Consider the following 27952-nt stretch of genomic DNA (forward strand, 5'->3'; position numbering starts at 1 on the left):
CTCAAATACTGAACTGTCTGGTTTAAAACCCTACCCTCTGCTTCATTGCTTCTGTGGCTGGTTCAGCTCTGTTGGCATGGGATTGTTGTTGCCTGTTAGCATCCCTCTGCCTCGCTTCTTGCCTGGATTGTTCTTGTGTTTCTCTTCAACACTTGTTTGAATTCAAGAAGGATATAAAATGCTGTACTGAGCTGTAAAGGAACATGTTTTAGTGATCAGATTTGCACCATTAATTGAAGACATATGTGAGGAAGTATCAGTGATTTTTTTAGGTGATTTAAGGCAATGATTTAAATCGCCTTGATTTAAATCAACCCTCTCTGGAGGTAGCTCTTGGAATGTTTACGGAGAGCCCCCTTCTGACATGGAGGTAGTATCAGAGAAAGTGCAAAGGGGCTGGTGTGAGAACATGCTGATGGGCAATGGAGATACATATTCTGGGCTGCTCGCAGATGGATCCCCTTGCATGGTATTCAGGGCCATCCTTACCCACATGCAGAACACACAGCAGTGTAGGGCACCTGAAAATTTGGGGGGCACCACTGGGTTTTAACGGTCACCCCCCTTCTCTTCCTGTCTCTGGTTTGTGGCTCTGCTTCCTCCAGAGAGGATCCCCTTAACTTAAAAGTGAACAAGCCTGCCAGAGCTATTAGTAGAACATTGATCCTGTGAGAGCCATTCGGGTGCTAATGAAGCCATTGAACAGGCATTTGCCAGCCCCAGGTTCATCCTGTCAGTTTCTGATTTCACTGTGTTAGTGGAGGGGACTTTAGTTTAAAATTTGCTTTAAACCTGTTTCATTCGTGTTGCTGAAGGTTATAAAATCGCATCTGTAAAAAATCATCCCCCGGCTGTTGTCGGGGTTTAGGGCACCAGTTTGATAGTCCTGCCAGGGCCCATAAATCCTTTGGATGGTCCTGATGGAATCCTCTCGGCTCCCAGAGCCCCATGGTTAAAACAAAGGCCCCTGTAGAGTTATTCACACCTCAGCCTGCGCTCCCCAGTAAGGGCAGTGACAGTCCATCCTGGGCAGGAATCAGGGGGATTATCTACAGCACCTCATCTGCATTAACTGTGCTGCATGGGATGACTTGTGACCTCCTAACATGCCATCGGCCCTGCTTCCCCAACAGGCAGATTTCCCGCTATTCCTCATCTCCCACGTTGGGCTGGCCCTCTCCCTGCTGTGCCTCCTCCTCGCCATCCTCACCTTCCTCCTGTGCCGCTCCATCCGCAACGTCAACTCCTCCATCCACCTGCAGCTCTGCCTCTGCCTCTTTGTGGCCGATCTTCTCTTCCTCACGGCAGTGGACAGTACCAGGCATCAGGTAAAGTGCTCCCTACCCCAGCATAGCACCTCAGATGGCAGGCAGTGTGGCCTGGTGGATAGAGCACTGTATGGAGACCTGGGCTCTAGTCCTTGCTTTCCTATTTGTGACATTGGGCAAATCACCTCTCTGCCTGGTGCCTCAGTTTTCCCATCTGTAAAACAGGGGTAATGCTCTTGACCTTGTTTGAAAAGTGAGAGATTGTTGGGTATGTGGCGTGTGGTTTGTTGGGCATGTAGCTATCCTTTAAGGCAAAGAAGAGACCCTGGAGCAACACCTTTTCACAAGGGTAGTCCCTGACGTGGGGGGAGGGGGGCAGGTAGAGGATGTCGGCAATCAATATCAAGAGGAGTGCCCTAAGGATCGGTCCTGGGGCTGGTTTTTTTCAACATCTTTATTAATGACTTGGAGGAGGGGATGGATTGCACCCTCAGCAAGTTCACAGTTTATGAATGACACTAAGCTAGGGGGAGAAATACATACATTGGAGGGTAGACAAATTGGAGTATTGAGCCAAATGAAATCTGATGAGGTTCAATATGGTAAGAGCAGAGTCCTGCACTTGAGACGGAAGAATCCTAAGCACAGCTACAGGTTGGGGACCGACTAGCTAAGCAGCTGGTAAGCAGAAAAGTACCTGTACATTAAAGTGGATGAGAAGCTGGATATGAATCAACAGTGGGCCCTTGTAGCCAAGAAGAATCTAGGGAACTGATCATTCCTCTTTGTTCGGCACTGGTGAGGCCACATCTGGAATATTAAGACTAATTTTTGGCTCCACATTAGAGGAAGGATGTGGACGCTTTGGAGAGAGTCCAGCGGAGAGCATCAAAAATGATGAGGGGGCTGGAGCACGTGATTTACAAGAAGAGGCTGAGGGATTTGGGTTGTTTAGTCTACAGAAGAGAAGAGGGAGGGGGGATTTAATAGTAGCCTTCGACTGTCTGAAGGGAGGTTCCAAAGAGGCTGAAGAGAGGCTGTTCTCAGTAGTGACAGGTGGCAGAACGAGGCGCAATGGTCTCAAGTTGCAGTGGGGGAGGTCTAGGTTGGATAACAGGAAAACATATTTCCCTAGGAAGGTGGTGATGCACTAGGATGGGTTCCCTAGGGCTTTGGTGGAATCTCCATCCTAAGAGGCTTTCAAGTCCCAACTTGACAAAGCCCTGGCTGGGATGATTTAGTTCGGGTAGGTCCTACTTTGGGTAGGGGGTCGGACTCAGTGACCTCCTGAGGTCTCTTCCAGCCCTGTGATTCTATGATGCAGATGGGTCCAGCCCTGGGATGTGGAGTAGAGACTGTGAAATGAAAGATGTGCCACCACTGTTCTCCCCAGGTGGGCTGTGCCGTCATTGCTGGCTTCCTGCACTACCTCTTCCTGGCCTGTTTCGCCTGGATGTTCCTGGAGGCCGTGGTGCTCTTCCTCACCGTGCGCAACCTCGGGGTCATCAACTATTTCAGCAACCACAGCCCCAAGATGCGGTTCCTGAGCCTCTTTGGCTACGGATTCCCTGCCCTGGTGGTGGCTGTCTCAGCCGCCATCATGCCAAAGGGCTATGGCAGGCAAGAGAAGTGAGTACTGGAGCTGCTAAAGCATGGACGGGATGGTGTAGTGGTTAGAGAAGACCCAGGTTTGAGTCCCAGGCTTGACGCTGAGCAAGCCAGTTAACTGTTCTATGCCTCAGTTTTCCCATATAACAAGTTGCCTTAATCTTGAATCTATTTTGCCTCAAGAGTTCTGGAGCCATGTGATAGAAAATTGACTAAAGATTTGTTAGATGCTGCAGTAAAGGGGCCCTATAAGTCCATTCAAGAGTAGGCAGTTAGCCAGCAGGAGCCTCGCTGACTTAATCTGATGCTGTCTGACTGGGAAGAGGGGAGTGAAGAGAATCGGTCCAATCTTATGCCAGCACTGTGTGCACGAGTGCGTGTCCCGGCATTCCCCAGTGAAAGGCGCTCTGGACCAGTGGGTATCGGTCTTCACAGCTGTGCTGCTGACTGTCCTTCATGAGTGAATGAATCAACTTCTAGCTTCTACTCGACTGGGGCGCGCAGAACCCCCGTGTTCTGTTTCTCACTCTCCGGGTGGCCTTGACTAAAGTTAATAGATTCTATGGCTAGAAGAACCATGTGTCTGACTTCCTGCATGACAGAGACCAGAGAACTGCCACAAAATGAGTCACAGCCCCCTTCTCTGCCTCAGTTTCCATCTCCCCCGTCTTTCTGATCCAGCTGTGAATGGCACAATCTAAACAGGACAGTCTCTGTACCTGTTCCCAGTGGGGCCCCTGTCCCTTAGGTTAGCATGATATCAGGGGTAAATGCTGGGCCTGGCTGCTGCTGACCAATGAACATCACTTTAAATTTTTGTGCTTGCAGCTGCTGGCTCAGCATGGAGAGGGGGTTCATCTGGAGTTTCCTGGGGCCGGTGTGCGCCATTGTGGGGGTAGGTATCCACTGTGGCTTGGTGCTGCTGCCTGCCTCAGGACAGCAAGGTTTGGAGCTCTGCCTGGTTTCCGTGGGTCCCTCATCTGACTCCTTTTAAAAGCCTTTTGGCAACTCAGTCCTCCAGCCAAGTCACACCCCATGTGACTCAGACCCCTCCTAGGAGGCCTATTTAACAGGGACCCACATCTGTGCCCTCTGCTCAGCTCCCTCTCGCTTCCCAGAGAGCAGAGCTTCCCTTCCTGGAGATAATGTCCTCTCCCTTACTTCAGGGCTTTCCACATCTAGCAGGGCCCATCATAATCCATCTTCAATAGCGCCCCACACTGAGCTGTCCATGGTGCTGCTGCTCTCTCAGCCAGCCAGTCCCGTTTGCACACCTCAGGGCACCAGAGACACTGACTGCTGTTCTGGTCTCCACGGGTATGTCTACACTACCCTCCTAGTTCGAACTAGGAGGGTAATGTAGGCATACCGCACTTGCAAATGAAGCCCGGGATTTGAATTTCCCGGGCTTCATTTGCATAAGCGGGGAGCAGCCATTTTTAAAACCCCGCTGGTTCGAACCCCGTGCAGCGCGGCTACACGGGGCTCGAACTAGGTAGTTCGGACTAGGATTCCTATTCCGAACTACCGGTACACCTCGTCAAGGTCAAAAGCCATCAGCAGAGGGGTTTAGGGCCTGGTCTCACCCTGTCCCAGTCATCCCCTGGTTTAATGCTATAGACCTCAAAGGGGTCTATGCCTAGGAGGGTTTTGGCTCAGTAGGGAATGGAGTGATAAGTGCTCCCAGTTCAAGCCAGTGAAAGCCAGCTTGTGTGACAAGGTGTAGCACACACATCTTATTGGGACTTGCAGTTATTGGGCCAGATCCTCTGCTTATAAGTCAGTATTGCTTCATTGATTTCAGGGGTGCAGTGCTGATTTGCACTAGCTGGGGAGCTGACTGAATAATCATACTGAACTGCAACACTCTTGTTGATGGTGACAATTTCTGCTTGTGCTCATGTAGAGATGCCCCTCCCCCCCCCATCTGCCTATCATATCCCTTCCCTTCCCTGGAGCCCGAGACAAATTGGGGTGAGTGACCCTACTCTGCTTTGATTCTAGATCAATTCCGTCCTTTTTGCCATAACCCTCTGGATGCTGCAGAGAAAACTTTCCAGTCTCAACTCTGAAGTGTCCACCCTCAAAGACACCAGGTAACATTGTCTTAAAAGCAGAGCTGAGAACATTATTATATCATATGGAGATATACCTATCTATCTTATAGGGCTGGAAGGGACTTTGAGAGGTCATCAAGTCCAGTCCCCTTCCTGACAGATTTGCCTCATATCCCTAAATGGCCCCCTCAAGGATTGAGCTCACAACCCTGGATTTAGCCAACCAATGCTCAAACCACTGAGCTACCCCATCTCTCCTGTTCAATGATAAGTGGGAGGGGCAGTGTAGGAGTCCGGACTGCTGGGTTCTGACTCCAGCTGTGGGTGTGGAGTGGAATCAAGTGGATAGAACTGAGAGTCAGAACTCCTGGGTTCAATTCCTAGCTTTGCTACTGGCAGCATAATTTTGTAGGAGTTCTGAGCCTCCCTGAGCACTGTGCCAGCTCTTGGGGCTCCTCAGTCTGATAAGAGTGGTGCCGGACACACCACTGTATGTGTCCCTCATCCGAGGAGTGGTCAAGTCCCTAGAACACACTCTGTGCAGAGACAGGTGCTCTTGTGAAGCCAAGATGGACAGATCCTCCGGTGGTAGAAGCTTCTGTCTCTCTATGTGATCTCCTGATTTAAACCAGGGGGAGATCTGCTCCCAGGGGACTTTCCCCTCGCTGTGCTTATATGTGTCCACAGCCAGCACTTCTGGACATGTTACAGGGTCCCCTTTGCCTGAGCCAAACAGGGTCCAAATCTTTCCCACCCCTCTTAGGGAGGCTTGGCTCTTTCATTCAACTGGAGCAGCTTGTGCATTGCCTTTTCGAAGTCTCCAGGCCAGCCGCTCTCACACCTGTACAGGGCAATGATGGAGTTTGGCTCTCTAGAAGCATTTGTCATTTCAGCCTGGACCCTCCAGACTCAGCTGCTCCCAGAGGGCTGCCATCATGGGATCTCTTTGTCTTCCTCTCTCCAGGCTCCTGACCTTTAAAGCCATCGCCCAAGTCTTCATTCTGGGCTGCACGTGGATTTTCGGTCTCCTCCAAACCGGCCCAGCCGCTGTAGTCATGGCGTATTTATTCACCATCCTCAACAGCCTGCAGGGGGTCTTCATCTTCCTGGTGCACTGCCTCCTCAATCGCCAGGTACCCCCAGGATCCTTCATCCCCTCCCGGACTTGGCAGTGCCCCTTCCACAGGAGAGCAGAGCGGGCAACAATGCTTCACTGAGCGTGTTGTGCAAGATCCCCCCAGCCTTTTCCCCAGGGATCCCCAGTAGCAGAGCACTGAAGATGCCCCTTGTTGAGAGAGGAAGAATAGCCCAGAGGCTGGTGCTCAAGCTTAGCACTTAGGAGACCTGGGCACAATTCCCTGCGGTGCTGTCGGCTCCTTGGTCAAACCACTTAGCCTCTCGGTTCCCCGGAGAACTTCCCTGAAACAATCCGCCTGGCTCCCCTGCTGGGGAAAATGGCGTCCTGAGAATCCCCTTCCATGCACAACTCCTATGAAGCTTTGCCTCAGCTGCAGGGGGAGGATTGGGTGCAAAGCATTATGGGTATTTTCTGCTGCCACAGTAAGCAGAGTGTTAGAGCAAGCCCAGGGCTGCTCTGACTTGTCCCAGGGCACAGAGGCGGGTGGGGGGGAGGGGGACATAAATAGCCGTGAGTCTCGCTGAGCGAGAGATCCCCAACGAGTGCATCGGGGCTCGACTCCCTTTTATCAAGCAGGATTAAATGCAGCTCTTGTTGATTTGCGTAATGTCGAGATGCTGAGGTGATGTGCATGTTAGAAATGGGGCTAAGGCGCTGAGAGAAGAGATCTCCCATGTGCTAGCGGCGTGACACCACTGTCTGTCTCTGCGACTCCAGGTGCAGGAGGAATACAAGCGATGGTTTACCGGCAAATCCAAGTCCTACTCGGAGGTCTCCATGTCTACTTTAGCCACCAGCAGCAAAGTGGTAAGAGAGCCGATGGCCCTGAGATCTTCACTGATTCATCACCAGGTGCAACCAGAACACAGGCTAGATCCTGGCAGGGTTACAGCACTAGACTGGGAGTCAGGCTTCCTGGGTTCTATTCTAGGCTGTGGAGCAGCGTGTCTATATTTGGGCTTAGCCTGGATTCAGGTACATGAGGCCAACAAGCAGTGGGGTAGCCATTATGGGACCATAGGGTGAGCTATGACCGGAGGGGTAGCAGCCATGGGGCTGCCTCTCCCCCTGCCAGCCTTAGAAGAGGGGGAGGGATAGATGCTCTGGCCAGAGGCCCCATAAATATCCGTGCCCTGCACCCCCCACCCACCTCTCTCCTCTGCTGGGAATGGGTTTTTTGCAGGGGCTTGCCCTTGTCTATCTTCTGGGTGCTCCAGTGGGGGGGGGGGGGGGGAGAGTCAGGGCACAGACACCTGTTCACCCTCCAGCCCTGCTCACCCTCCAGCACTCCCAGCAGGACATGGAGGCTTGCAAGCCCTCAAGTCTGCTCCCAGTAAGGAGCATGGGACTGCAGAGCCCCCAACCTCACATTCTTGGCCCAGCTGAAGCCCTGGGTGGAGAAGGGCAAGTTCCCATGCTGCAGTGGGACAGAGACAGAGCTGTGGGCGGCTTGGCCTGGATGCTAAGTGTGTAGGCCCAGGCCCACCCAAGCACACTCCTGGCTACGCCCCTGCCAACAAGCGGTGGGGACAGGAGAGACGTTGATGGGCACCAGTGCAGCTGGCTGCAGGGTTTGCTCCTGGGGGAAATCTCCAGTGATGCCAATAGACATGGACATCTGCTACTCTGGGAGCTTCAAGTCCAGGTTCAATCCACATGCACAGACGGCCTGATCCCACTCAGCCGAGATCCAAACTCTCCTGGGAGTTTGTGTTTCCCCTCCCACTCCTCCAGAATCATGCCGGTGTCTCTCGTTCCTTGCAGGGCTGACCTTTGGGCCAGGAGGCAGGAGCTGCCATCGCGCTTTGGGAGCAGGAGAAGCTTTTTGCAGGACTTCAATACGCCTTCATTAAAGCGCTTGCAGCAGCAGGATCAGAACTTCTAAACCAGCTTCCCATCTGTCTCAGCAGGGAGTGTGATTGTGCGTTAAATCTGCAGGCTGGGAAGAGGAGGGGGTGAGGATTAGAGCTTGGGGTCCTGACAGTCAGGACTCCTCGGTTCTTCTATCACTGGCTTGTAGGATCTAGTGTTAAAACAGTTGCACTCCCGCCACATTGTCAAGTTTCCTCTTTGCATCCATGAGGACTAGAACTGTGAGACCTGAGCTGCTTCTGGGAGCCGGAGTCCTTGTCATGGGCCAATAGCGTCTATCACTTAATCCAGCCTGGAACTGTTGCTGCTTTTATGAGTTTTCCTGTCTCTGTATTTATTATTATTTTTCCAATCCTCCATTCCCTTGCAATGTGAGCAGGGTTTGCGTGTCTGTGGTATTTCAAGACTGTATAATGAGTTTCACTGTGGATGCCTGATTTCAGGGGTGCCTTTTAAAATGCCTCCTCGAGTGGTTTTGTTTCTATGTCGTAAAGTTTACTCACTCACTTGTTTCTCCCTCTAGCAGCTGGAAATGGGGAACAAGCAACCATTCCCCAAATATTCACAATGCTCCATCTGAATGCGGCTCCTAGGGCTCCCTGACACCCGGGGACGCTGCCAGGCATAAACAGTAGTATTGCCCCATGACTTCAGTGTAGCTCTGGCTGTTTCGTGCAAGGGAGGATTTGGAGAGACACCTAGTGGTCACATGGGGAAGTGCAGTCTGGGAGCTAGCGTGCCAGCACCCTCAATACAGGTAGAGATTTGGCCGTGTTAGTCTGGTCTAGCTGAAACAAAAGACAGGACTATGCAGCACTTTAAAGACTAACAAGATGGTTTATTAGGTGATGAGCTTTCATGGGCCAGACCCACTTCCTCAGGTCAAATTGTGGAAGAAAATTGGCATGACCATAGATAGCAAAGGAATACAAACAAAAAAAAGTGAATACATATAAAATAGACAAATCAGATTTTAGTAAAGACGGGGGATGGGGGGAGGTTAATGTCTATGAGGTAATGATATTAGAGGTGATAATTGGAGAAGCTATCTTTGTAATGAGTGAGATAATTAACATCTTTGTTAAGCCCCATTCATAAAGTGTCTGACAGACAGTTTCACAAAGAAAAAACAGTTTCTTGCCATTTCAACCAGCCCGGGCATTGTCTCAACGATCTTACTACCTGCTTCAAAGAGGCTTTAACACAAGACTTCAAAGAGAAGCCTCTGAACTCTCATTCATGCTTAAATTTGACACTTTACGAATGGGGCTTAACAAAGATGCTAATTCTATATGGTCATGCCAATTTTCTTCCACAATTTGATCTGAGGAAGTCCTGTCTTTTGCCTCAATACAGGGTCTGTCTGTTCTGCTACCGGGGCCACCATTCCTGGAAGCAATAGGCCAGAGCTTGAGTCTTTTGTCCATGCTTTTTTGGGGCCAATGGACACCACTCTCTGTGCCATTGACCCCACTGCTTTGCATCCCTTTGCTGTTGCACCTCTGCCCCAGCAGGTGAAAGTAACTTAAGTTTCTTACAGGTACTTATCGCTAAGGTCAGGGAGTTGGGGGGTGCGATATGACAATACCTGTAAGTGTGAGGGGCTCAGGAACAGGGGGTTAGTGTGTGTGCGGGGGGGAGGCTTAGGACAGCAGTTAGGGATATGGGGGGCGGTGCAGGATTCAGAGCAGGAGCGTGGAAGTGCAGGAGTCTGGGGTGTGTAGTGGGGAGTGTGGGGTGAGGGACAAGGTGATGCAGCCACACATACTGGGTCACTGCTTCCCTTCTTCTCTTTCCCCTGACTATCAGGGAGCGAGGGGAAAGTACACAACCTGCTGCAGCCTCCTGTGCTCTTCCCTGGACAGCCAGGAGCAAGAGGAAGTCACAAGCTGCACACTTTCCTCTCACTACATGGTTGTCAGGAAAAGGGGAAGAGCAGCAGAGTTCTGGGTACACATGGCTGCAGTGCCCCCCCAAAGGGCACAGAGGGAGGGGCGAGAGAGTGCACCCCCAGCCAGCCCCTTTCACAGGGATGCCATTTCAGATTTTGGTGTGGTGGGGGTGACTTTTGCATGCTGTGATGGGAGCAGAGAGTGAAAGCATGGGGGGTGGGCGGGTGCTGATGACAGAGGCTCCATTAATGCACCTATTTCACTGACTCTCCTCCCGGAAGTTACAGCTATCAGAGGGTATGTCTACACTACCCCCCTAGTTCGAACTGGGGGGGGGGGGTAATGTAGTCATACGGAGTTGCAAATGAAGCCCGGGATTTGAATTTCCCAGGCTTCATTTGCATAAAGCCGGCCAGGGCCATTTTTAAATGCCGGCTAGTTCGGACTGCGTGCCGCGCGGCTACACAGTGGTAAGTAACGATAGGGTACACACAGCCATTGGCTTGAAGGGGGGCTTCATGAGAGGATTGGAGGATTGGGCCACAAGAAATCTGATGAGGTTCGACAAGGATAAATGTAGAGTCCTGTACTTGAGACGGAGGACTCCCAAGCATTGTTACAGGCTGGGGATCAACTGGCTAAGTAGTAGTTCTGCAGAAAAGGACCTGGGGGTTACAGTGGATGAGAAGCTGGATATGAGTCAACAGTGTGCCCTTGTAGCCAAGAAGGCTAATGGCATATTAGGTTGCATTAAGAGGAGCATTGCCAGTCGATCCAGAGATGTCATTATTCCCCTTTATTCGGCTATGGTGAGGCCACATCTGGAGTATTGTGTCCAGTTCTGGATCCCCTACTACAAAAAGGATGTGGAAGCATTGGAGACGGTCCAGCAGAGGGCAACCAAAATGATTAGGGGGCTAGAGCACATGACCTATGAGGAGAGGCTGAGGGAGGTGGGTCAGTTTAGTCTGCAGAAGCGAAGAGTGAGGGGGGATTTGGTAGCAGCCTTCAACTTCCTGAAAGAAGGTTCCAAAGAAGATGGAGAGAGGCTTTTCTCAGTAGTGACAGATGGAAGAACAAGGAGCAATGGTCTCAAGTTGCAGTGGGAGAGGTCCAGGTTGGCTATTAGGAAAAACTATTTCACTAGGAGAGTGGTGAAGCACTGGAATGGCTTACCGAGGGAAGTAGTGGAGTCTCCATCCCTAGCAGTGTTTAAGTCTCTGCTTGACAAAACCCTGGCTGGGTTGATTTAATTGGGATTGGTCCTGCCTAGAGCAGTGGGCTGGACTTACTGACCTTCTGAGGTCTTTTCCAGCTCTATGATTCCATGAGAGTAGCCAATACCAGATTAAGGTCCCATGCAGGGGTTGGCACCCTACAAGGTAGCTAGAGATTATGAAAACCTTTGAGGAACCTCCCTGATAGTGGCTGTGCAAACACCACAGCCCCCTCAGTTCATCCGCGGAAGGCTGAGATGGTGGCCATGTGGACCTTGATCAAAGAGACAGATGACCCATCCGTCCTTGGAGTGCATAAGTAGTCCAGAATGCTTTGTAATGGAGCTTCATTGGGGTTGACTTGTATCAGCTGACCCCGGGAGGTGAAGCGCCTCCATTTCTGCAAGTAAGTCGCCCTGGTGGACTGTCTCCTGCTATGCAGTAGGACCTCTCTCACACACTCAGAGCCCTGGGCCTTGTGGTCATGGAGCCATTGAGGAGCCATGCATGGAGGTGTGGCGATTGAAGTTTCGGATGACACAGGTTGCCTCCATTCTGGAATAGAAGGTCGTATTGGTGTGGCAATGGAAAAGCTGGTTCGGGAGACAAGTCCTGAAGGGCTGGAAACCAAATCTGTCTGGACCAAACAAGGTCTATCAAGATGACTTGAGCGCCATGCAGACAAATTTTGTGCAACACCCTGGGAATCAACGGAATTGGAAAAAAGGTGTAATACGGTGGTTCGTCCCACATAAGGAGGAATGCATCGCTCCTGGACTTCCTGCCCAGTCCCACTCGAGAGCAAAATCTGGGACATTTTACATTGTTCCGTGTTGCAAAGAGATCTGTGGTGGGATAGCCCCATTTGCGGAAGATGATATCCGTGACGGCCGGGTGGAGTTCTCACTCATGGTGAATTGTAAAGTTGCAGCTTAGGGCATCTGCTATGGTGTTGTCAACCCTCGGTAAGTACGTGGCGTTTAGAGTGACTCTGTGCACTAAAGCCCAATTCCACAGGCAGACTGCCTCTGCACACAGAGATCTGGAACACGCTCCTCCCTGCTTGTTTATGTAGTACATCGTGGTGGTGTTGTCTGTGAGAACATGAACTGAGCAGTTGGTTATGGAAGAGGCAAAGTGCCTGCAGGTATTTCTGATGGCTCTGAGTTCTAGAATGTTGATGTGTAACAGAGTCTCGTGTGGCCATCATTTGCCCTGTACAGTTTTGTGTTGGAAGTGCACACCCCAAACCAGTTCTGAAGCGTCCGTGATAATTTGTGTGGCAGGCTCCTCCTGTAAAAACGGGATCCCAGTTAAGAGGTTGCATGGACATGTCCACCATCTGAGCTACTGCAGCACTTGATCGAGCACAAACATGGTTTGTGCAATGGATGCTATGAGGGCGTGTAGACCAATGGAAATGGAGGTGCACATACTGCACTGGATATGTGGTGGCTGCCATGTACCCCATGAGTTGAAGGTAGGTATGGACTGTGGTGGGTGGATGGATTTGCAATGAGGGGAAGAACCAAATCTCGAAGGGTATGGAACTTGTGTTGTGGAAGGTATGCCCTGTCTGATGTATCATTGAGCCTTGCCCCTAAGTCCTGAACTGGATTGAGTGTTGACTTTTGTTCGTTGATTAAAAGTCCCAGCAAGTTGAACAGTTGCTTGGTTCTTGTTATCAAGTCAATCATTTCCCCTTGTGAGCAACCTTTCCATAAGCAGTTGTTGAGATAAGGAAAAATCACCCCCTGTTGTCTGAGGTATGCTGCCATGAGTGCGAGGACTTTGGAGCAAACCCGTGGGGCAGATGACAGGCTGAAAGGTAGGACCTTTTATTGAAAATGGTCCCCTCCCTCTGTAAAGTGAAGGAAATGTCTGTGTGATGGATGGATGGTTATGTGGAATTACACGTTTTGTAGGTTGAGGGCTGCGAACCAGTCCCCTCTGTCCAGTGCCAGAATTGTTGAGGCTAGTGTGACCATTTTCAAGCGTTGTTTCTGCAGAAATTTGTTCAGCTTCCGGAGACCCAGGATTGGCCTCCATCCTCCTGTGTGCTTCCGGGTGAGGAAATACGTTGAATAAAAGCCCTTTCTCCAGTATGGAGTAGAAACCCTTTCTATGTCCTCTTGAAGTTGAAGAAGCCACTAGTAGCATAGTGCGGGCAATAGTGTGGCCCTCCTGAATGATCACTTGAAGGACAGATCTTTTAGACTCTAGTATATGTTCCATGAGTTCTGCTAATTTAGAGTAGTCATCAAAGTCATGGTTTGCTAATAAGGCCGTGTAATTCCCTCACCCCCGCTACCGAAGTGATCAAGTTTCTTGTGCTCTTTGTCCCCTATATTGGATCTAAACTAGTGACCCTCTAGTCATTTCAGGTATGTCTACACAGCAAAGTTATTTTGAAATAACAGCCCTTATTTTGAAATAACTTTCCTAGCGTCTACACAGCCAAACCGCTATTTCGGAGGAATGCGGCCATCTATGGCAGGATAGCTGCCAGCCTGGCCACCAAAGGCCACATGCGAACCCAGGAGCAGGTTTGCATGACAGTCAAGTTGGTCTGGCGAGACGCCCAACACTGAGCCCTGAGCTTCCCCTTCCTCTTCTTCCCCTTGCTTCCCCTCCCTCCTCCCAAGTTTTCCCCTCTCCTCTTCCACCTTCTCTTCTCCCCTCTTCCGCCTCCTTTCCCCAGTCTCACCATAGTTTCATCCTCCCACCTGCCCCAGTTTTGTAATATAAAGAGAGTTTGTGTTCATGAAAATATATGTATTTTATTTGACATCATTTAGGGAGGGGTAAGTGGAAGGACGTGAGGGAGGAATGAGGCATAAACCCTCAGTGGGGCAGACCAGAGAGGCTCTTAGTGCTCCTCAGGGTGGAAGCTCTCCTGCAGGGCCTCCTGGATACTGGCAGCCCCCGATGGACCTCCCGGATGGCAGTCTGCAGAAAGTGCAGCCAGGCTTGCAGCAACATGTCCACGAGAAGCACCAGAGTGCCTAGGGGCAGCTCTGGCTATGTGTTGCAGAGTGCTGTGGTGCCCTGAGTGAGGGCAACCAGAGCACGCAGAGACAAAATGATTTTCTGTCCCTCATCGAGGTAGGCAAGCAAGCAGGGAAAGCTGAGAACTGGCTGTCCAGGGGGCGACCCTTTAAGCACAGGCCTCAGATAGCCTCAGGCAGCAGCCACACAAAGTAATTCCTGACCTGATGCCCTGCCAGACCTGGTTCTGGCCGGCCTTCAATGCGATTCAGCATCCGCTCAGCATGGACGCCCTATTTTGAAATAGCAAAACGCTATTTCAAAATGTATTTTGTGCGTAGACACATTATTTTGCAATAAGCTATTTCAAAATCGCTTATTTCAAAATAACGCTGTAGTGTAGACATACCCTTCCCTTCTAAGCTGAAAAGTCCCAGTCTTGTTAATCTTTCCTCCTATGGAAGTTGTTCCTTATCCCCAATCATTTCTGTTGCTTTTTCTGTACCTTTTCCAAATCCAATTTTAGATGGGGTGATCAGATGTGCATACAGTACTCAGGATGTGGGCATAAAATGACTTTATGTAGAGACAATATGGTATTTTGTCTTATTATCTGTTCCTTTCCTAATGATTCCCAATATTGTTAGCTTTTTAGTTTTTAGAGTTGCACTGCACATTAAACAGAAGTTTTCAGTGAAAACTTCCACAATGATTTCAAGATCTTTTTCTTCAGTGATAATAGCTATTTTAGACCCCATCATTTTTGTATCTGTAGTTAGGATTATGTTTTCCCATGTGCATTACTTTGCACATATCAACACTGAGTTCCATCTGCAAGCATCTAGTTTGTAACTCTCTGCAGTCAGTTTTGGATTAGTTTGTGTTACTCCTTTTCTCCCTTTTTCTTCTTTTAAGTGGAGTATCCAGCAATGTTTTCATGATGATCTAACAACCCTTCAGTTACTTGAATGCTCAGGCCTTTATTATTCTTAATCCCCCTGCCTGCCTCTCTTTATAACAAACTCCTTGCCCCAAAGGCAAAGCTGCACGCAGCTCAAACTATTGTGTTGAAGAACAGCCTCTGGAGTCAGGACATGGACTTTAAGCAAATCTCAAGCATGAAATTCAGGGGTTCCAATTTTTAGGAGCTACCGGCCCCCCAGCCCCACATAAATGGTGCCCTTTCCCTTTCACCTGCCTGGCTGCCTGCTGCTTAGCAAGGTAGCCTCCAGGAGAGCCCCGGGAACTGAGTTGGAAGCTGCTGCAACCGAGTCCCACAGCCTGCCGGCATCTTCTTGCCGGAGTGCCACACTGGGGTGCCCAGCGTACTGTCACCTCTGCAGGGCCCTGGCATCACTTTGAGTTCTATTGATGAAAAGTGCTGCACCAGGGTCAAGCCTGAGCTCTGCCTAGGTCCTTTCTCTCTGGCTTAGGGACCCAGCAGTGACCCCAAGAGCATGAGGCATGTGCTGTAGGTTCCCCTGCACATGGACCTGTTCTTTATTATTGACCCAGCCATCTTGGGCAGCATGTTCTACCTGAGGCGCATCCTGGAGCTGCAGACAGTACATGGCGGCTGCGGTCCCCACGCTGAGCTGGGCCCCCAGCCCGCAGGGTGCCTGTAGTGATTGCATCCCATTCGGCTCTCCCTCCCCCATCAGCCCAGGAGCTCTGCGCCATTACGGGGGCAGCCGCTGCATCCCTACAAGGGCAGAATCGGAGCCCTGGGCCCGCTCGGTGGCTGCTGGCAGCCGAGGACACAGTGTCCCATTGGAACAAGCCCCCACAAATAATCACACCAGCCTCCCTCCCTGACTGAAGGCTGGAACCCCAGGGAAGAACTAAATGGGACAGCTCCCTTATAAGAATGTGAGATCAGCCATACTAGGTCAGGCCAAAGGTCCATCTAGTCCAGTATCCTGTCTGCTGACAGTGGCCAATGCCTGATACCCCAGAGGGATGAACACAACAGGTAATCGTGAAGTGATCCCTCTCCTGTCATCTATTTCTAGACCCTGACAATGAGAAGCTAGGGTATGTCTACACTACCCTCCTAGTTCGAACTAGGAGGGTAATGTATGCATACCGCACTTGCTAATGAAGCCCGGGATTTGAATTTCCCGGGCTTCATTAGCATAAGCGGGGAGCCGCCATTTTTAAATCCCCGCTGCTTCGAACCCCGTGCAGCGCGGCTACACGGGGCTCGAACTAGGTAGTTCGGACTAGGGTGCCTATTCCGAACTACCGGTACACCTCGTTTCACGAGGAGTAATGGTAGTTCGGAATAGGAATCCTAGTCCGAACTACCTAGTTCGAGCCCCGTGTAGCCGCGCTGCACGGGGTTCGAAGCAGCGGGGATTTAAAAATGGCGGCTCCCCGCTTATGCTAATGAAGCCCGGGAAATTCAAATCCCGGGCTTCATTAGCAAATGCGGTATGCATACATTACCCCGCTAGTTCGAACTAGGAGGGTAGTGTAGACATACCCCTAGGGACACCATTCCTACCTATTCTTTATAATAAGTATGGATGGACCTAACCTCCATGAATTTAGCTAGTTCTTTTTTGAACCCTGTTCAAGTCCTGGTCTTCACAACATCCTCTGGCAAGGAGTTCCATAAGTTAACTATGCTCTGTGTGAAGAAAAACTTCCTTTTGTTTGTTTTAAACTTGCTACTCATTAATTTCATTTGTTGAAACTCAGTTCTTATATTATGGGAACAAGTAAATAACTTTTCCTTATTCGCTTTCTCTATTTCTATCATTATTTTATAGACCTTTATCATATCCCTCCTTCATCTCCTCTTTTCTAAGATGTAACATCCTAGTCTTTTTAATCTCTGTTCATATGGCATCTGTTTCAAATCCCTAACCATTTTTGTTGTCCTTTTCAGAACCTTTTCCAATACCAATATACCTTTTTTGAGATGAGGCGACCACATCCTTACAGAGTAGCCAAGGTGTGGGCGTACCATGGTTTTATATAGAGGCAATCTGATATTTTCTGTTTTATTCTCTATCCCTTTCCTAACGATTCCCTACATTCTGTTTGCTTTTTTGACTTCTGCTACACATTGCATGGATGTTTTCAGAGAACTCTCCACAATGACCCCAAGATCTCTCTCTCGAGTGGTTATAACTAAACTAGTCCCCCATCATTTTGTTTGTGTAGTTGGAATTACTTTTTCCAGTGAGCAATTTAGTATCATCTGGAAATTTTCCACTTGCTCTTTATACCATTCTGCAGATAATCATACATTAGATCGTCAGTGTTCATGCACAAATTCAAGTGGCCAGTGTAGACAGCTGGCAAGTTTTTGCGCAAAAGCAGCCCTCTCGCCATCTAGGTCACTGGGTTGTGCCGAGAGGAGGTAGAGGAACCCGGGCCCTCCCTCACAACCGGGTCCTGACCCAGGGCCCTGAGGGGAGAACAATCCTGCTCGCTCCCCTATGATTGATGGGGCCGACGCCCATAATATGTCGACCCACAGGTTCCTCCCACCCTGCCCTGGGTCACTTCCTACCCACCTTCAGTTCACTTGGCTTCAGTCTGTCGCCATCCTCCTCTTTGCTCCGCGAGTTGGGAGCTGTCAGTTCCACCCCCTCATCTGCCCGGCCGACGCCTCGAACCGGGTGCTCGACCACTACGTAATGCGGCTGGCCTGCCCAGTGTTACATCACAGCCCCACCACCTGCACTGTGCCCATCTCAGCCGAAAGCTCGCGCCGCGTGACATCAGGCCCCAGTGCCGATGCATGTTCCACCAGGATGGCTCTGGCAGCAGCTGCACCGCTTGCCTGTGGCCCGACCTTGCCCCCTCTCCCTTGTGCGGTTGGGCCCATGGGAGTGCGGAGCCCTGCAACTCCATCACAAGCAGTCACACCCCACACTTGCGCCATGCTGAGCAGGAGTCCGGCGCCGCGGACGCCAACAGACGGCCCAAAGGCAGGAGAGGCCAATCGCGCTCACGCGTGGGACGAAGAGGGAGGCGCACCCAATTCAAAAGGGCAAGACGCCTCCGGGGAGGAGGAGGAAGTGCGCAGGGAGGCACGGCTGGGAGGCGAGCCCCAGTCACCGGGAGGTAAGGCTGCAGAATTTGAATAGGAGTTTAGCGAAACCTCATGGACTGCCTAGGACAATTTTACCCTACAATAATCACTATCACTTTCCTGGTCAGATGGTGGATAATATATCCCTACTCTTATTATTAGAGCATGGAACATTTTGGTTCATTTAAGATTTTTACTTCATTTGATTCTACATTTTCTTCCATGTATCGTGTCACTTCCCCACCCGCACGACCTGTTCTGTCCTTCCGATATATGACTGTGTCCCATTGATTGTCCTCATTCTGCCAAGTGTCTGTGATGCCTATTACATCAACATCCTCCTTAAATACGAGGCACTCTAGTTCACCTATCATATTTTTTAGACTTTGTGTATCAGTGTGTTTGTGTAAAATTTGTCACTGTTTAGCTGTCTACCATTTCCTGATATGTTTGAATGGCATTCTTTTTCATTCGACCATTTCTTATCATATTTTATCATCTTCCCTCTTCTCCTCCTTACTAGTACATAGAGAATTCTATTAATAGACTCTCCGTAAGAGATGTCTCTGTTTGATCCATGTGGTCCTCCTCAGGCGTTGGCTTTCCCCCTTAGCCCTTAGCTGTGTCCCTGGGTGTGTCTAGACTACATGCCTCCTTCGACGGAGGCATGTAGATTAACCAGATTGGAAGAGGGAAATGAAGCCGCGATTAAAATAATCGCGGCTTCATTTAAATTTAAATGGCTGCCCCGATCTGCCGATCAGCTGTTTGTCGGCAGATCGGGGCAGTCTGGACGCGATGCCCCGACAAAGAAGCCTTTCTTCATCGGCACAGGTAAACCTGGTTTCACGAGGCTTACCTGTGCCGATGAAGAAAGGCTTCTTTGTCGGGGCATCGCGTCCAGACTGCCCCGATCTGCCGACAAACAGCTGATCGGCAGATCGGGGCAGCCATTTAAATTTAAATGAAGCCGCGATTATTTTAATCGCGGCTTCATTTCCCTCTTCCGATCTGGCTAATCTACATGCCTCCGTCGAAGGAGGCATGTAGTCTAGACACACCCCCTCAGAACAGAAGCATTTGGAAAAGGGGAGTTCCAACAGAGTCTGGTTTTTAACGTGTTTGGAGCCAACCTGTTCAAGTTTTCCTTTGCAAATTGACTTTTCTTCTGACATTTGTATTGTGTGTGGCAGGGTGAGGTGTCATGCAAGACCACATTTTCAAAGCAGCAAGTCAGATGGAAAAAACAGTGTTGAAAGGCAACATTTTGCTTGACCCCACAACTTTTTTCCTTCTCAACATTGAATTTTGATACCTACTATCTAGCCACTAGGTAATGTTGCCCTGGGAAGAAAACCCAGGTGTTCCAATTCCCATTTTCTGCGCTACCTACTAGATCATCCACCTGTCAAGCTAGAATAAGACCCAGGCATCCTGTCTGCTAGGCCCATACAAGACATGCCCCCCACACGCCACTTTCAGTTCCTCAATAGAGAAGATTGTAACTTCCCTTACTGTTTCCTGTTAATTGCAGGGCTGCTGTTTGGTGACATTGATAATGAACATGTATTAGGTGTCCAGAGATCACCCTGGGCAGGAGGCATGTTGCAAGAGGAACAGCACTGAGCTGAAAAAACACTGACACTCAGCAAACTTCCTCTGCTAGATGAGAACAGGATAAAGTCGGTGCAGTTTCCTTGGCTGGCAGGAGAAGGCAGCAGCCACGATGAGGGTGCAGTTTATCACTCCTGTTGCAGGTAAGTGTGCATGGAATTGGGTTATTTTCCTCCAATGGAGGCTTGGAAAAACCCACCTTAACTTAAGGCCTTTTTGTGCTGACCGTTCCGTGGGCCCCACCTGTGCCAAGGCAGGTGGAAACCTGCCCAGACACTAGCAGCATGGAGGCAGGGGATGCCCCAGGCATCCTATTCTCACTGGGGGGGTGTTTGTGTCTGTTAGGCATGGAACAGTCGAGCTGTGTGGGGGAGACTCAGAGGAATGGACGGCCAGTGTTAGCCCCCTGCTGAAACTCCGTGGGGTTTGGTCATTCACCCCCGTAACAAAAGGAGGGGGAAGGGTCCATGATAGATCAGGACCCTGAGACTGCCAGTCCCCAGGAGCAAAGGGGAGAGGACATCACTCCCCGTCGGTCTGTTTGGCAGGCCAGTGAGAGGGTCAGGACACCAGGGGTCTTGTTCTCTGGTGAGCTGGATTTGCCTGGGTCAAGCAGAGTAGGGCTGAGCTCAGGAGAGAGCAGGGGCTGGAGCTGAGCGGGAGATCAGAGCCGGGCCAGGCAGACCCAGCGCCGAGAGCGGATCCCTGCTGGGAGCAGGGCTGCAGCCAGCGAGCCAAAGGCGCCAGAGAAGCAGCCGGGGGCTGGAGGAAGTGCAGCAGAGAGCGGAGCTGGGGGGCTGAAGCAGTCCAGAGTGGGGGGAGGGGAGTAACTGCAGAGAGCAAGGGGGGCTCTGGGCAGAGGGCCCAGGCCAGGAAGATTCCTCCAGCCAAACGGCCTCACAGAGCAAACAAGACGTGTGTGTGTGTGTGTGGGGAGGGGGGGATCGTAACCCATATTGGGGGCTGCTATTGGGGAGAAGGGCCCTGCCCCCAGAGCCTGAAGTCACAGCCAGGGCCTGGGCAGGAGGCCTGGGATGTGTGAGGAGCAGCCTGTGATCTGCCCTGACACTCCAGAGGCGCTTGGTGTGACGTCCCCTGCCACAGAGCAGGGTGGCCTGTTTTCCTCTCACCTTCCCGGTTTTTATTTTTAACAATTGCTGGGTGTGTTTGCTGTGAGCTGTCGGTGATGAGCAGGGGTCAGGGAAGCATCTAGTGCAAGGAGAGGACCCCAGAATGGGGACACCCAGCCCCTGCCCTAAGTGACCTCAAGGTTGGGGGTCAAGCCCCCCAGGAGTCCTGGGCCCAGCCTAGTTGTGGTTGAGGGGCTCTGCCACACAGGGGAATGGAAGAGGAGCCCTCCAGCTCTGGGTAAAGGAAGTGGGAGCGGGGCCTCAGAGCCTTTCTCTAGCCCATGTCACAGGTGGGGTTGTGTAGAAACCAGGGATGTTCCCCTCAGTAGCAGAACCATCCCTGCATGCAGGAAGAAAGCCAAAGAGGAGCCTTTAGGAAGGTCACAGGGCTGCGGCGGCTGCTCCCCCAGCAGTGCAAAGAGCTCCAGGGCCGACAGGGCGAGTAGATGGGCTGCCTGGGATGCCCTCACTGCTAGACCCGTGGTAACCTCCTCCTCTTCTCCCGCAGGCTGAGGGTCCCAGTGGGTGGGAGGGCTGCAGCTGCCTTGTTTTAGGTGGGGCCCACTGTACAGTTTGAGTAGTCCTGGGAGGAGATGACAGAGCTTTTGGGTCTGGTGCTGGTGAAAGGGATTTGGGACTGAACACAAAGAAGCTCTCCCCAGGTTTTGGTCCCTCCTGCATTTGGAGAGGCAGGATTGTAACTAAACCCAACCAGATCAAAGGAAACACCGGATCCCACCATCGTTTTGTGCTCCCGAAAAGGGCAACCACAATTGCAACTGTGTTGGGCTCTTTGAGGGGTCGTGAACTGAATTCAGCCCAAATCGTTAACTTGTCATGTAAGTGCTGAGCTGATGAGTGATCTGGACACACTCTGAGTCATTAGCCAGGCAGTTTTCAGAGGCTGCGCAGATTGGGCAAGAGATCATAAGGGACAGGACAGGGCATGGAGACAGAGAGATCAAACAATTCGCATTTCAGTGGGACTAAACATCTGGACGTACATCTAGGAACATAGACTGTTGGCCACGTTCACAGCACGGGGAGCTTAGAAAGGACATGGGGGTTTGGCTCATTCTGAGCGCCCCCTCGCAGGGGAGAAGTTCCCAGCCATGTGGGTATCTCCAAAAGCTGGGTGCACTAACTACCTGTGAGAACTCCATGCCCAGATGAGGCCCGAGAGGTTCAGAAACACTCCCTGACTGAGGCGCCAGAAGCCCAGTGGGTCGGGAAAAACTCCTCTGGAGTTGGGAAGGCAGGTGGAAAGCTCAGACGACACCAGGGATGCGGGGAGCCTCTCTCTGTCCCACTCACAGCTACAGAGGCTCACGGTGCCATCTGAGTTCCATTTTATAGGGTTGCCTGGTGTCACCTGGACAGTCCGGTAAAAAAATTCAGAGAATACCAGACACCTGAGATGTTCAGTATTTTCTGAATTTTTTCCCTGCCAGGAGGCGAAAATGCCAGGCACATGGCAACCCTACAAACACTCAGTGCCCAGCCCCCAACCCCAACCCCCATGCTTACCTGGTTCCCCAAGGCTGTGAGCCAAAAGACCTAGGGGAAGCAATGCTTTCCCCTGGGTCTTAGAGCTCAACCGCTCCCTATTCCTATCCCTGCACTCACTCTTAAACAAGGGGACATGCTGTTTTAATTCTGTTTTATTTTAATTTATTTTTTGGCTTAATAAGACCTCGGAGTCCCCTTTTTTGGTCTTCTCCCTCCCCCCCCTTTTTTCCCTTTCAACGTGTGTGGTTTTTTTTTTGAGGGGGGTATTCGGTATTTTTGTTTCAACCATTTGGCAACCCTAGTTCCAAAGAAAGGGGCCAAGCTGGGTGGGATCAAAGGGCCGTGTCAGGTCCAGTGCGGGCCAGGTGTTCCGCACGTGCAGCCCAGCCCACGAGGCGGTTTCCCTTTGGGAACTGAGGTGGCTGGAGGTTTCAGGCTAGGAAATAGCAGAATGTCTTCCAGGAGAGGAAGGAGGCTCTGGACCAGCCTCCCTGTGGGACTAATGGGCACCAACAGCCCAGCTAGGTGTAGGGTGGGGCAGGATACGTGTATTTACAGGGCTGTGCGGCAGCAGGGGAGTGGAGCTCTCAGACTTGTCCCTTCCTCTTCCTCTTTTCAGCCCCTCCCAGCGTCTAGAGCAGTTTTCCGCAGGAACACTTAGGGTATGTCTACACTGCCACCCTAGTTGTCATTGCAGGAGGAGTAACGGTAGTTCGAATTAGGAGCTTTAATTCGAACTACCTGGTCCGTGCTGCATGTAGCCGTGGGCAGGGAGTTCAAACTACGGGGCATTTAAAAATGTCAGCATCTGGGAACACGCAAAAAAAGCCCAGGATATTTTAATCCCAGGCTTCATTTGCAAGTTCAAATGCCTACATTAGCCAGGGTAGACATACCCTAACTGCAGTAAAGCCCAGTGCCACAGGAACATCCTAACTGTCAGGGTGGTTAAACACTGGAATAAATTACCGAGGGAGGTTGTGGATTCTCTGGAGATTTTTAAGAGCAGATTAGACAAATGTGTCAGGGATGATCTAGAAGATGGTGCTTGGTCCTGCAGAGAGGGCAGGGAACTGGACTTGATGATGTCTCAAGTTCCCTTCCAGTTGTAGTATTCTGTGATTCTATCCTTGTTTCTTTCTGCTCTTTCAGGATTTTGCTGGCTCATCTGCTTCCAGGAGACTCTTTTCTCCAGCGCCGGTATGTTGATGCCTGGAAACCTGGGCAAAATCTCCAGATCTGAACCCCTGTGTGTCCTGCAGCTAGAGGGGACTTTGAACGGTCAAAGAACTTGCCATTTCCCATTTTCTCCTGTCCTTTCCCTGCGTTTTCCTTGTTCTGATTTTCCGTTTTCTTCTGCTCCTTGTGTTGTGTCTGATTCTCCCCACCCCTCAGCAGAAAGCCACTTGCTCAGCGGGGTATTATACAGAGCTGCCTTTTAATTCCATAACAAGCGCCGGTTCCTTCTGCATTGCTTACTAAACAGGTGCAACGGGCCATTGCTAGGCTCTGATCTCACAGGGTGCACCCATGGAGGATGTCTCAGGTCCCGTCAGACCCAACATTCCTCCATGTGCCCATCAGGGGCGCTCCCAACACTTTGGGGAACACTGTGCGAAAGGTTGCAAGTCAAGCACTCCGAAGTTAGGAAATGCCAGAATCCAAGTGTTCTCTGCCCCTGTCTGCATTATGCCCCAAGCATGGAAAATGGGCATGACAGCCCCTCTCCTCAGCGGATTCAGTTCACAGGATCAGCACCTGCAGCACCCATCCTCTGTTCCTACCCTCCCCGCTGGCTTTTCCTCTCCTGCTGCAGGGGAGAGGCCTGCAAAGCTTTTCTGGCTTCCTCACCTGATGCCTCTAGAAGGAGGGTCCAGCTGCCTTGATCTGACCTCCCCAGGCACCTCTTCTGCCAGGTCCTCGCTTGGGGCGGGCGGGCAGGGACAAAGAGCGAGTGTGAAACCCATGGAAGATGTGCAAGGGGGTGAAGGTGCAAAGGGAAATTAATTGTTTGATTTTAATTCAATCCTTCCTCCTTGATTTCCCAGACGATGTGTGTGCAAAGTCAACCGTCTGTCCTAGTTATGCAATCTGTGAAGTCATCCCTGGGGGCTATCGCTGCGCCTGCAAATGGGGGTCTGTGTCTAGCACTGGGGAGCAGTATTTCATGGATAATAGTGTGACGTGCCAAGGTGAGTGTGAGTTCCTGAGCCCAGCTGGGGGAGGGAAGCCGTGTAATGGGGTGACTGTTCTGTCGCTGGCATTAGTGTCTTGGGGAGGGGACTTCCACTTGGTCTGTATCAAGGACATTGCTGACTAGAAAGGGGGATGCAGGGATGAGGAGAGCGAGGAAGGGAGAGATGTGGCCAAACAGATTTAGGGACTTGGCTTCCCCCACCGGTCAATGTGTTCATTTCTGACCAGGAGACTCCCAATAAAGTGGAATCTGCACACGGCTCTGGGGCTGGGCAGGGTGGCCCGGGGATGGAGGCTGAATTCCTCCCTAAATAGCTCAGATTCTGTTCTTCAGGGCAAGCTGTGTCCTTCACTCATTCAAGTGGCCAGGCAGCACTGTTAGCAAGTGCAGAGAGGAGGAGCATACTGTGACCCCGCCTCCTTCACACCTATTTTTGGGACACCATGATCCACTAGGAAGAATAGAAGAAAAGTGTGGCCCTTGAAGGGGGAGGAAGGAGGATTTCCTTGTGGAAGTATCTAAGCAGTGTTTTCCGTACTCCTCTGAACCTATGTCAGGGCCAGACACAATCCAACTCCTAAAATAGAGAAATGGAAATTATTATTTTTAACCTGAAGCAGCATTCATTTGAGGAACTCCCTGCCACAGGAACTCATAGAGGCTGCCAACTGATCGTGTTTTGAAGAAGGATTAGGCTTTGATACAAATAGCAAGAACATCCGACATGATCTTCTGAAGCATCTAGTGCCAGCCACTGATGAAAGCAGGATTTTGCACTAGATGGTCACTGGTCTGACCCAGTCTGGCCATCCCTGTGTTCCTAAACGACAGATGTTTTCAGACCTGAATGGTAAATGTTCCATTCATGATATTTCTGCACTAACCCGTGATCCATGGGGTTCATTAGCTGGCTCCAAATGTAACAAACAGGGCATCTCTACAGTGGCAAACTGCGATGGGCAACCAAGGATAATGAGTGGGATGCATGAGTGACCCTGCTTTATCTCAGAGGGTCGGAGCAGCCCATCACCTACTGAGGTCCCATCTGAGACTGGTGGACCCCCTGTCTGCCCCTCCCCCTCACACCTCTCAGGTACTGAGACACCAGAGCACCACACTTACCTGCTCCTCCCTCTCCCTCCCAGGGCTGGAAGGCCACAGACAGCTGATGTGCGTTTTCCAGCCCAATGCACCAGTCTGGGGGGGGGGAAGGAAGGAAGGAAGACAGGGGGGGTCTGCAGGTGGCAGGTTGCCCACCATTGGCGGAAAGCATCAACCCTAAGAGTCCTCCTGCCCACTGGTCCATAGGGGGACCCGTAATTACCACCCACTGTGGGTAAGACAAGCGCCTTTCTGTGTCATTGAATGACTCTGGTTGTTTGCTCCTGTCCAGATATCGATGAATGTGCCCAGGACGCCCTGCCCTGTGGCCCGAATGCCTCCTGTCAGAACACGGACAAAAGTTTTGTCTGTGAGTGTGAATCTGGCTACAGGTCTTCCAGACGAATCTCAGGGAAGCGTGGCATCGCCCCTCTGGACTGCTCAGGTGAGAGCCAGTGGGAAGCTGAAGGTGTTCTCCCGGCAGGGTCTCTCCTGCCCCCAGACAGTCATGGAGGGACTCCCAGCGCACACCAGCCCCTCGGCCCGGCTCTGTATCTGGTGCTTTCTTGTGCCTGGAGGGAGTCGGCACCCCTGGGACCACGGCTGTCTCCGCGCAGCCTTTGCTCTCAGGGATGCCCATGGCCGGGGACCAAAGCCCTTTGCTGGTCATTGCCCCGTGCTCAACACACTGGGGTGGCTTCTGTGGGGCCGGATCCTCCCCCAGGATGAGGGGAGCAGAGTCACTGGGGGCTCCATCAACACTCCTTGAAATAACAGCGATTTGCCATCAGCCGGGCTGGGACCGGGGCTTTGCCCTGCTCTGATACACTGGGCTGGGGCTGGCGCTGGGCTGGGGTGGGGGTGTAAGGAATGAGCTAAAGCTTTTGACAGACACGGGAAATCTGGATGACAGGGTAAACCAGGCGCACCAATGGGGCCGTGTGCATGAGACCCATAGTGGAAACATGCTTTATGACAGCTGAGCAGCCTTCACTCCTGTCGGTTAAAGAGGAGGGGTGGGTGCCCTGCCTCTGAGCACGTGGCCCTGCAACAGAGGGCAAGGAGATCTGGGGAGAGAAAATTGTCTCCTGGTCACATCGGGGGAAACTGAGGCATCAGGTGGGGAAAAGACTTGACCAAAGTCGAAGAGAATCTGTGCAAGAGCTAAGAGTGGAACCCAGGAGCCCCGACTCCCCCTTCTGCTTAATCTGCTAGACCTCACTCCCCTCCTGCAGCTCAGGATAGAACCCAGGAGTCCCGCCTGTGCACCATCCTGCTAGGACCAATCCAGCACCTTCCTACCCCACCGCCAACAATCGAACCCAGGAGTCCGAATTCCCCTTCTCCTTCTCCTGTATTCTCCCTGCTCCACCTCCCAACCCTCTCTCTCCTCACAGAGCTGAGAAGGGATCCCAGGTGCCCTGGCTCCCATGTCTCAGGTCATTAGTACTGCTGCCTCTGGGAGATGGACAGCATATTGCAAACCTGCAGTGAGCTATTTATCTGGCACACTCCCCTCCATCCTCCTACCAAGAGAAGACTCTGTTGTGCACACAAGGGCCCATCTGCATTCAGCGCAGTGCCCTGAAGTTGCCACCTGCACCAGCACTCTAGGGGGCCACTTCTGCCCCTGTAAGCTTGGCTTTGCATCCAGTTTTGGAGAGCAGCGCAGTGCAATGGTGAGAGCTGGTTCAGGCACAGGGCAGAGTGACTGATGCAAAAGGCCCCTGGGGCTGATGGGAAGATTCCCACTGGATCCAGTGGGGTTTGGGTCAGTGTGAGGAGTGGGGGCAGGAGGACACTGGTGTCCTAGCGTCACACATGGCTAGTCTGGATTCTCTCTCCCAGATATTGATGAATGTTCCCACAACCCATCGCCCTGCGGCCCCAACTCCAACTGCACCAACACCCCAGGCAGTTACAACTGCACGTGCCGACCAGGCTACCTCCTGCCCAGCCAGCCTGATGTCCCATTCTACTGCACAGGTAAGTGTCTGGTGCAGGGAATGCAGGAGGGGGTGTCTTTGGGTGTGAGAGGCTAATGCAGGATCTCTAGTGGCCTCTAGGTGAGATCAGCTCTTCCTGCCCCCCATCTTTTCCTACTTCCTCCAGAGCCCCTGGCGCTACGGCTGCAGTGATTTCATGGGAGTCCTTGTTCCCACCCAGACTGAAGAGTTGGAGGATCCGCTGCCACGCAGCTCGCTTCCTCCAGCCCTCTGCTCACTAAACCGCACAGCCCCTGTGTCCATGGACACCCCTTCCCTCACAGGGATTTGGGGAGAGAAAATGGGATAGTCTTGCTGCACATCTAGT

At 51.5% G+C, this 27952-nt stretch overlaps 3 protein-coding genes across 6 annotated transcripts in view; all 3 read left to right on the forward strand.

Annotated features, from left to right (window-relative positions):
- LOC149520913 (adhesion G protein-coupled receptor E3-like) overlaps positions 1-9565 on the forward strand; it is a 57976-nt gene extending 48411 nt beyond the window's left edge. The window contains exons 17-23 of the mRNA XM_089774826.1: positions 1134-1328; positions 2662-2897; positions 3705-3771; positions 4881-4972; positions 5898-6066; positions 6789-6878; positions 7836-9565. Coding sequence (XP_089630952.1) covers positions 1134-1328; positions 2662-2897; positions 3705-3771; positions 4881-4972; positions 5898-6066; positions 6789-6878; positions 7836-7841 — 855 coding nt within the window. The 3' untranslated portion in view covers positions 7842-9565. The remainder of the gene's footprint in view (positions 1-1133; positions 1329-2661; positions 2898-3704; positions 3772-4880; positions 4973-5897; positions 6067-6788; positions 6879-7835) is intronic.
- Positions 1-27952, forward strand: part of LOC102463292 (uncharacterized) — a 180374-nt gene that overhangs the window by 48347 nt on the left and 104075 nt on the right. The window lies entirely within an intron of this gene.
- LOC112543502 (adhesion G protein-coupled receptor E1-like) overlaps positions 19606-27952 on the forward strand; it is a 38697-nt gene continuing 30350 nt past the window's right edge. Inside the window, exons 1-5 of one of the 4 annotated variants that reach the window (XM_075902277.2) lie at positions 19606-19845; positions 23494-23541; positions 24390-24533; positions 25932-26084; positions 27488-27625. In XM_075902277.2, coding sequence (XP_075758392.2) covers positions 19815-19845; positions 23494-23541; positions 24390-24533; positions 25932-26084; positions 27488-27625 — 514 coding nt within the window. In that variant the 5' untranslated portion in view covers positions 19606-19814. Of the gene's footprint in view, positions 19846-23493; positions 23542-24389; positions 24534-24990; positions 25389-25931; positions 26085-27487; positions 27626-27952 lie in introns of those variants that run through there. The other 3 variants (XM_089774845.1, XM_089774844.1, XM_089774846.1) reach the window with 3 other exon arrangements.

Source organism: Pelodiscus sinensis, chromosome 31 (assembly GCF_052426305.1).
Source record: "Pelodiscus sinensis isolate ZL-2025 chromosome 31, ASM5242630v1, whole genome shotgun sequence".
In the NCBI taxonomy this organism is placed as follows: domain Eukaryota; kingdom Metazoa; phylum Chordata; order Testudines; family Trionychidae; genus Pelodiscus; species Pelodiscus sinensis.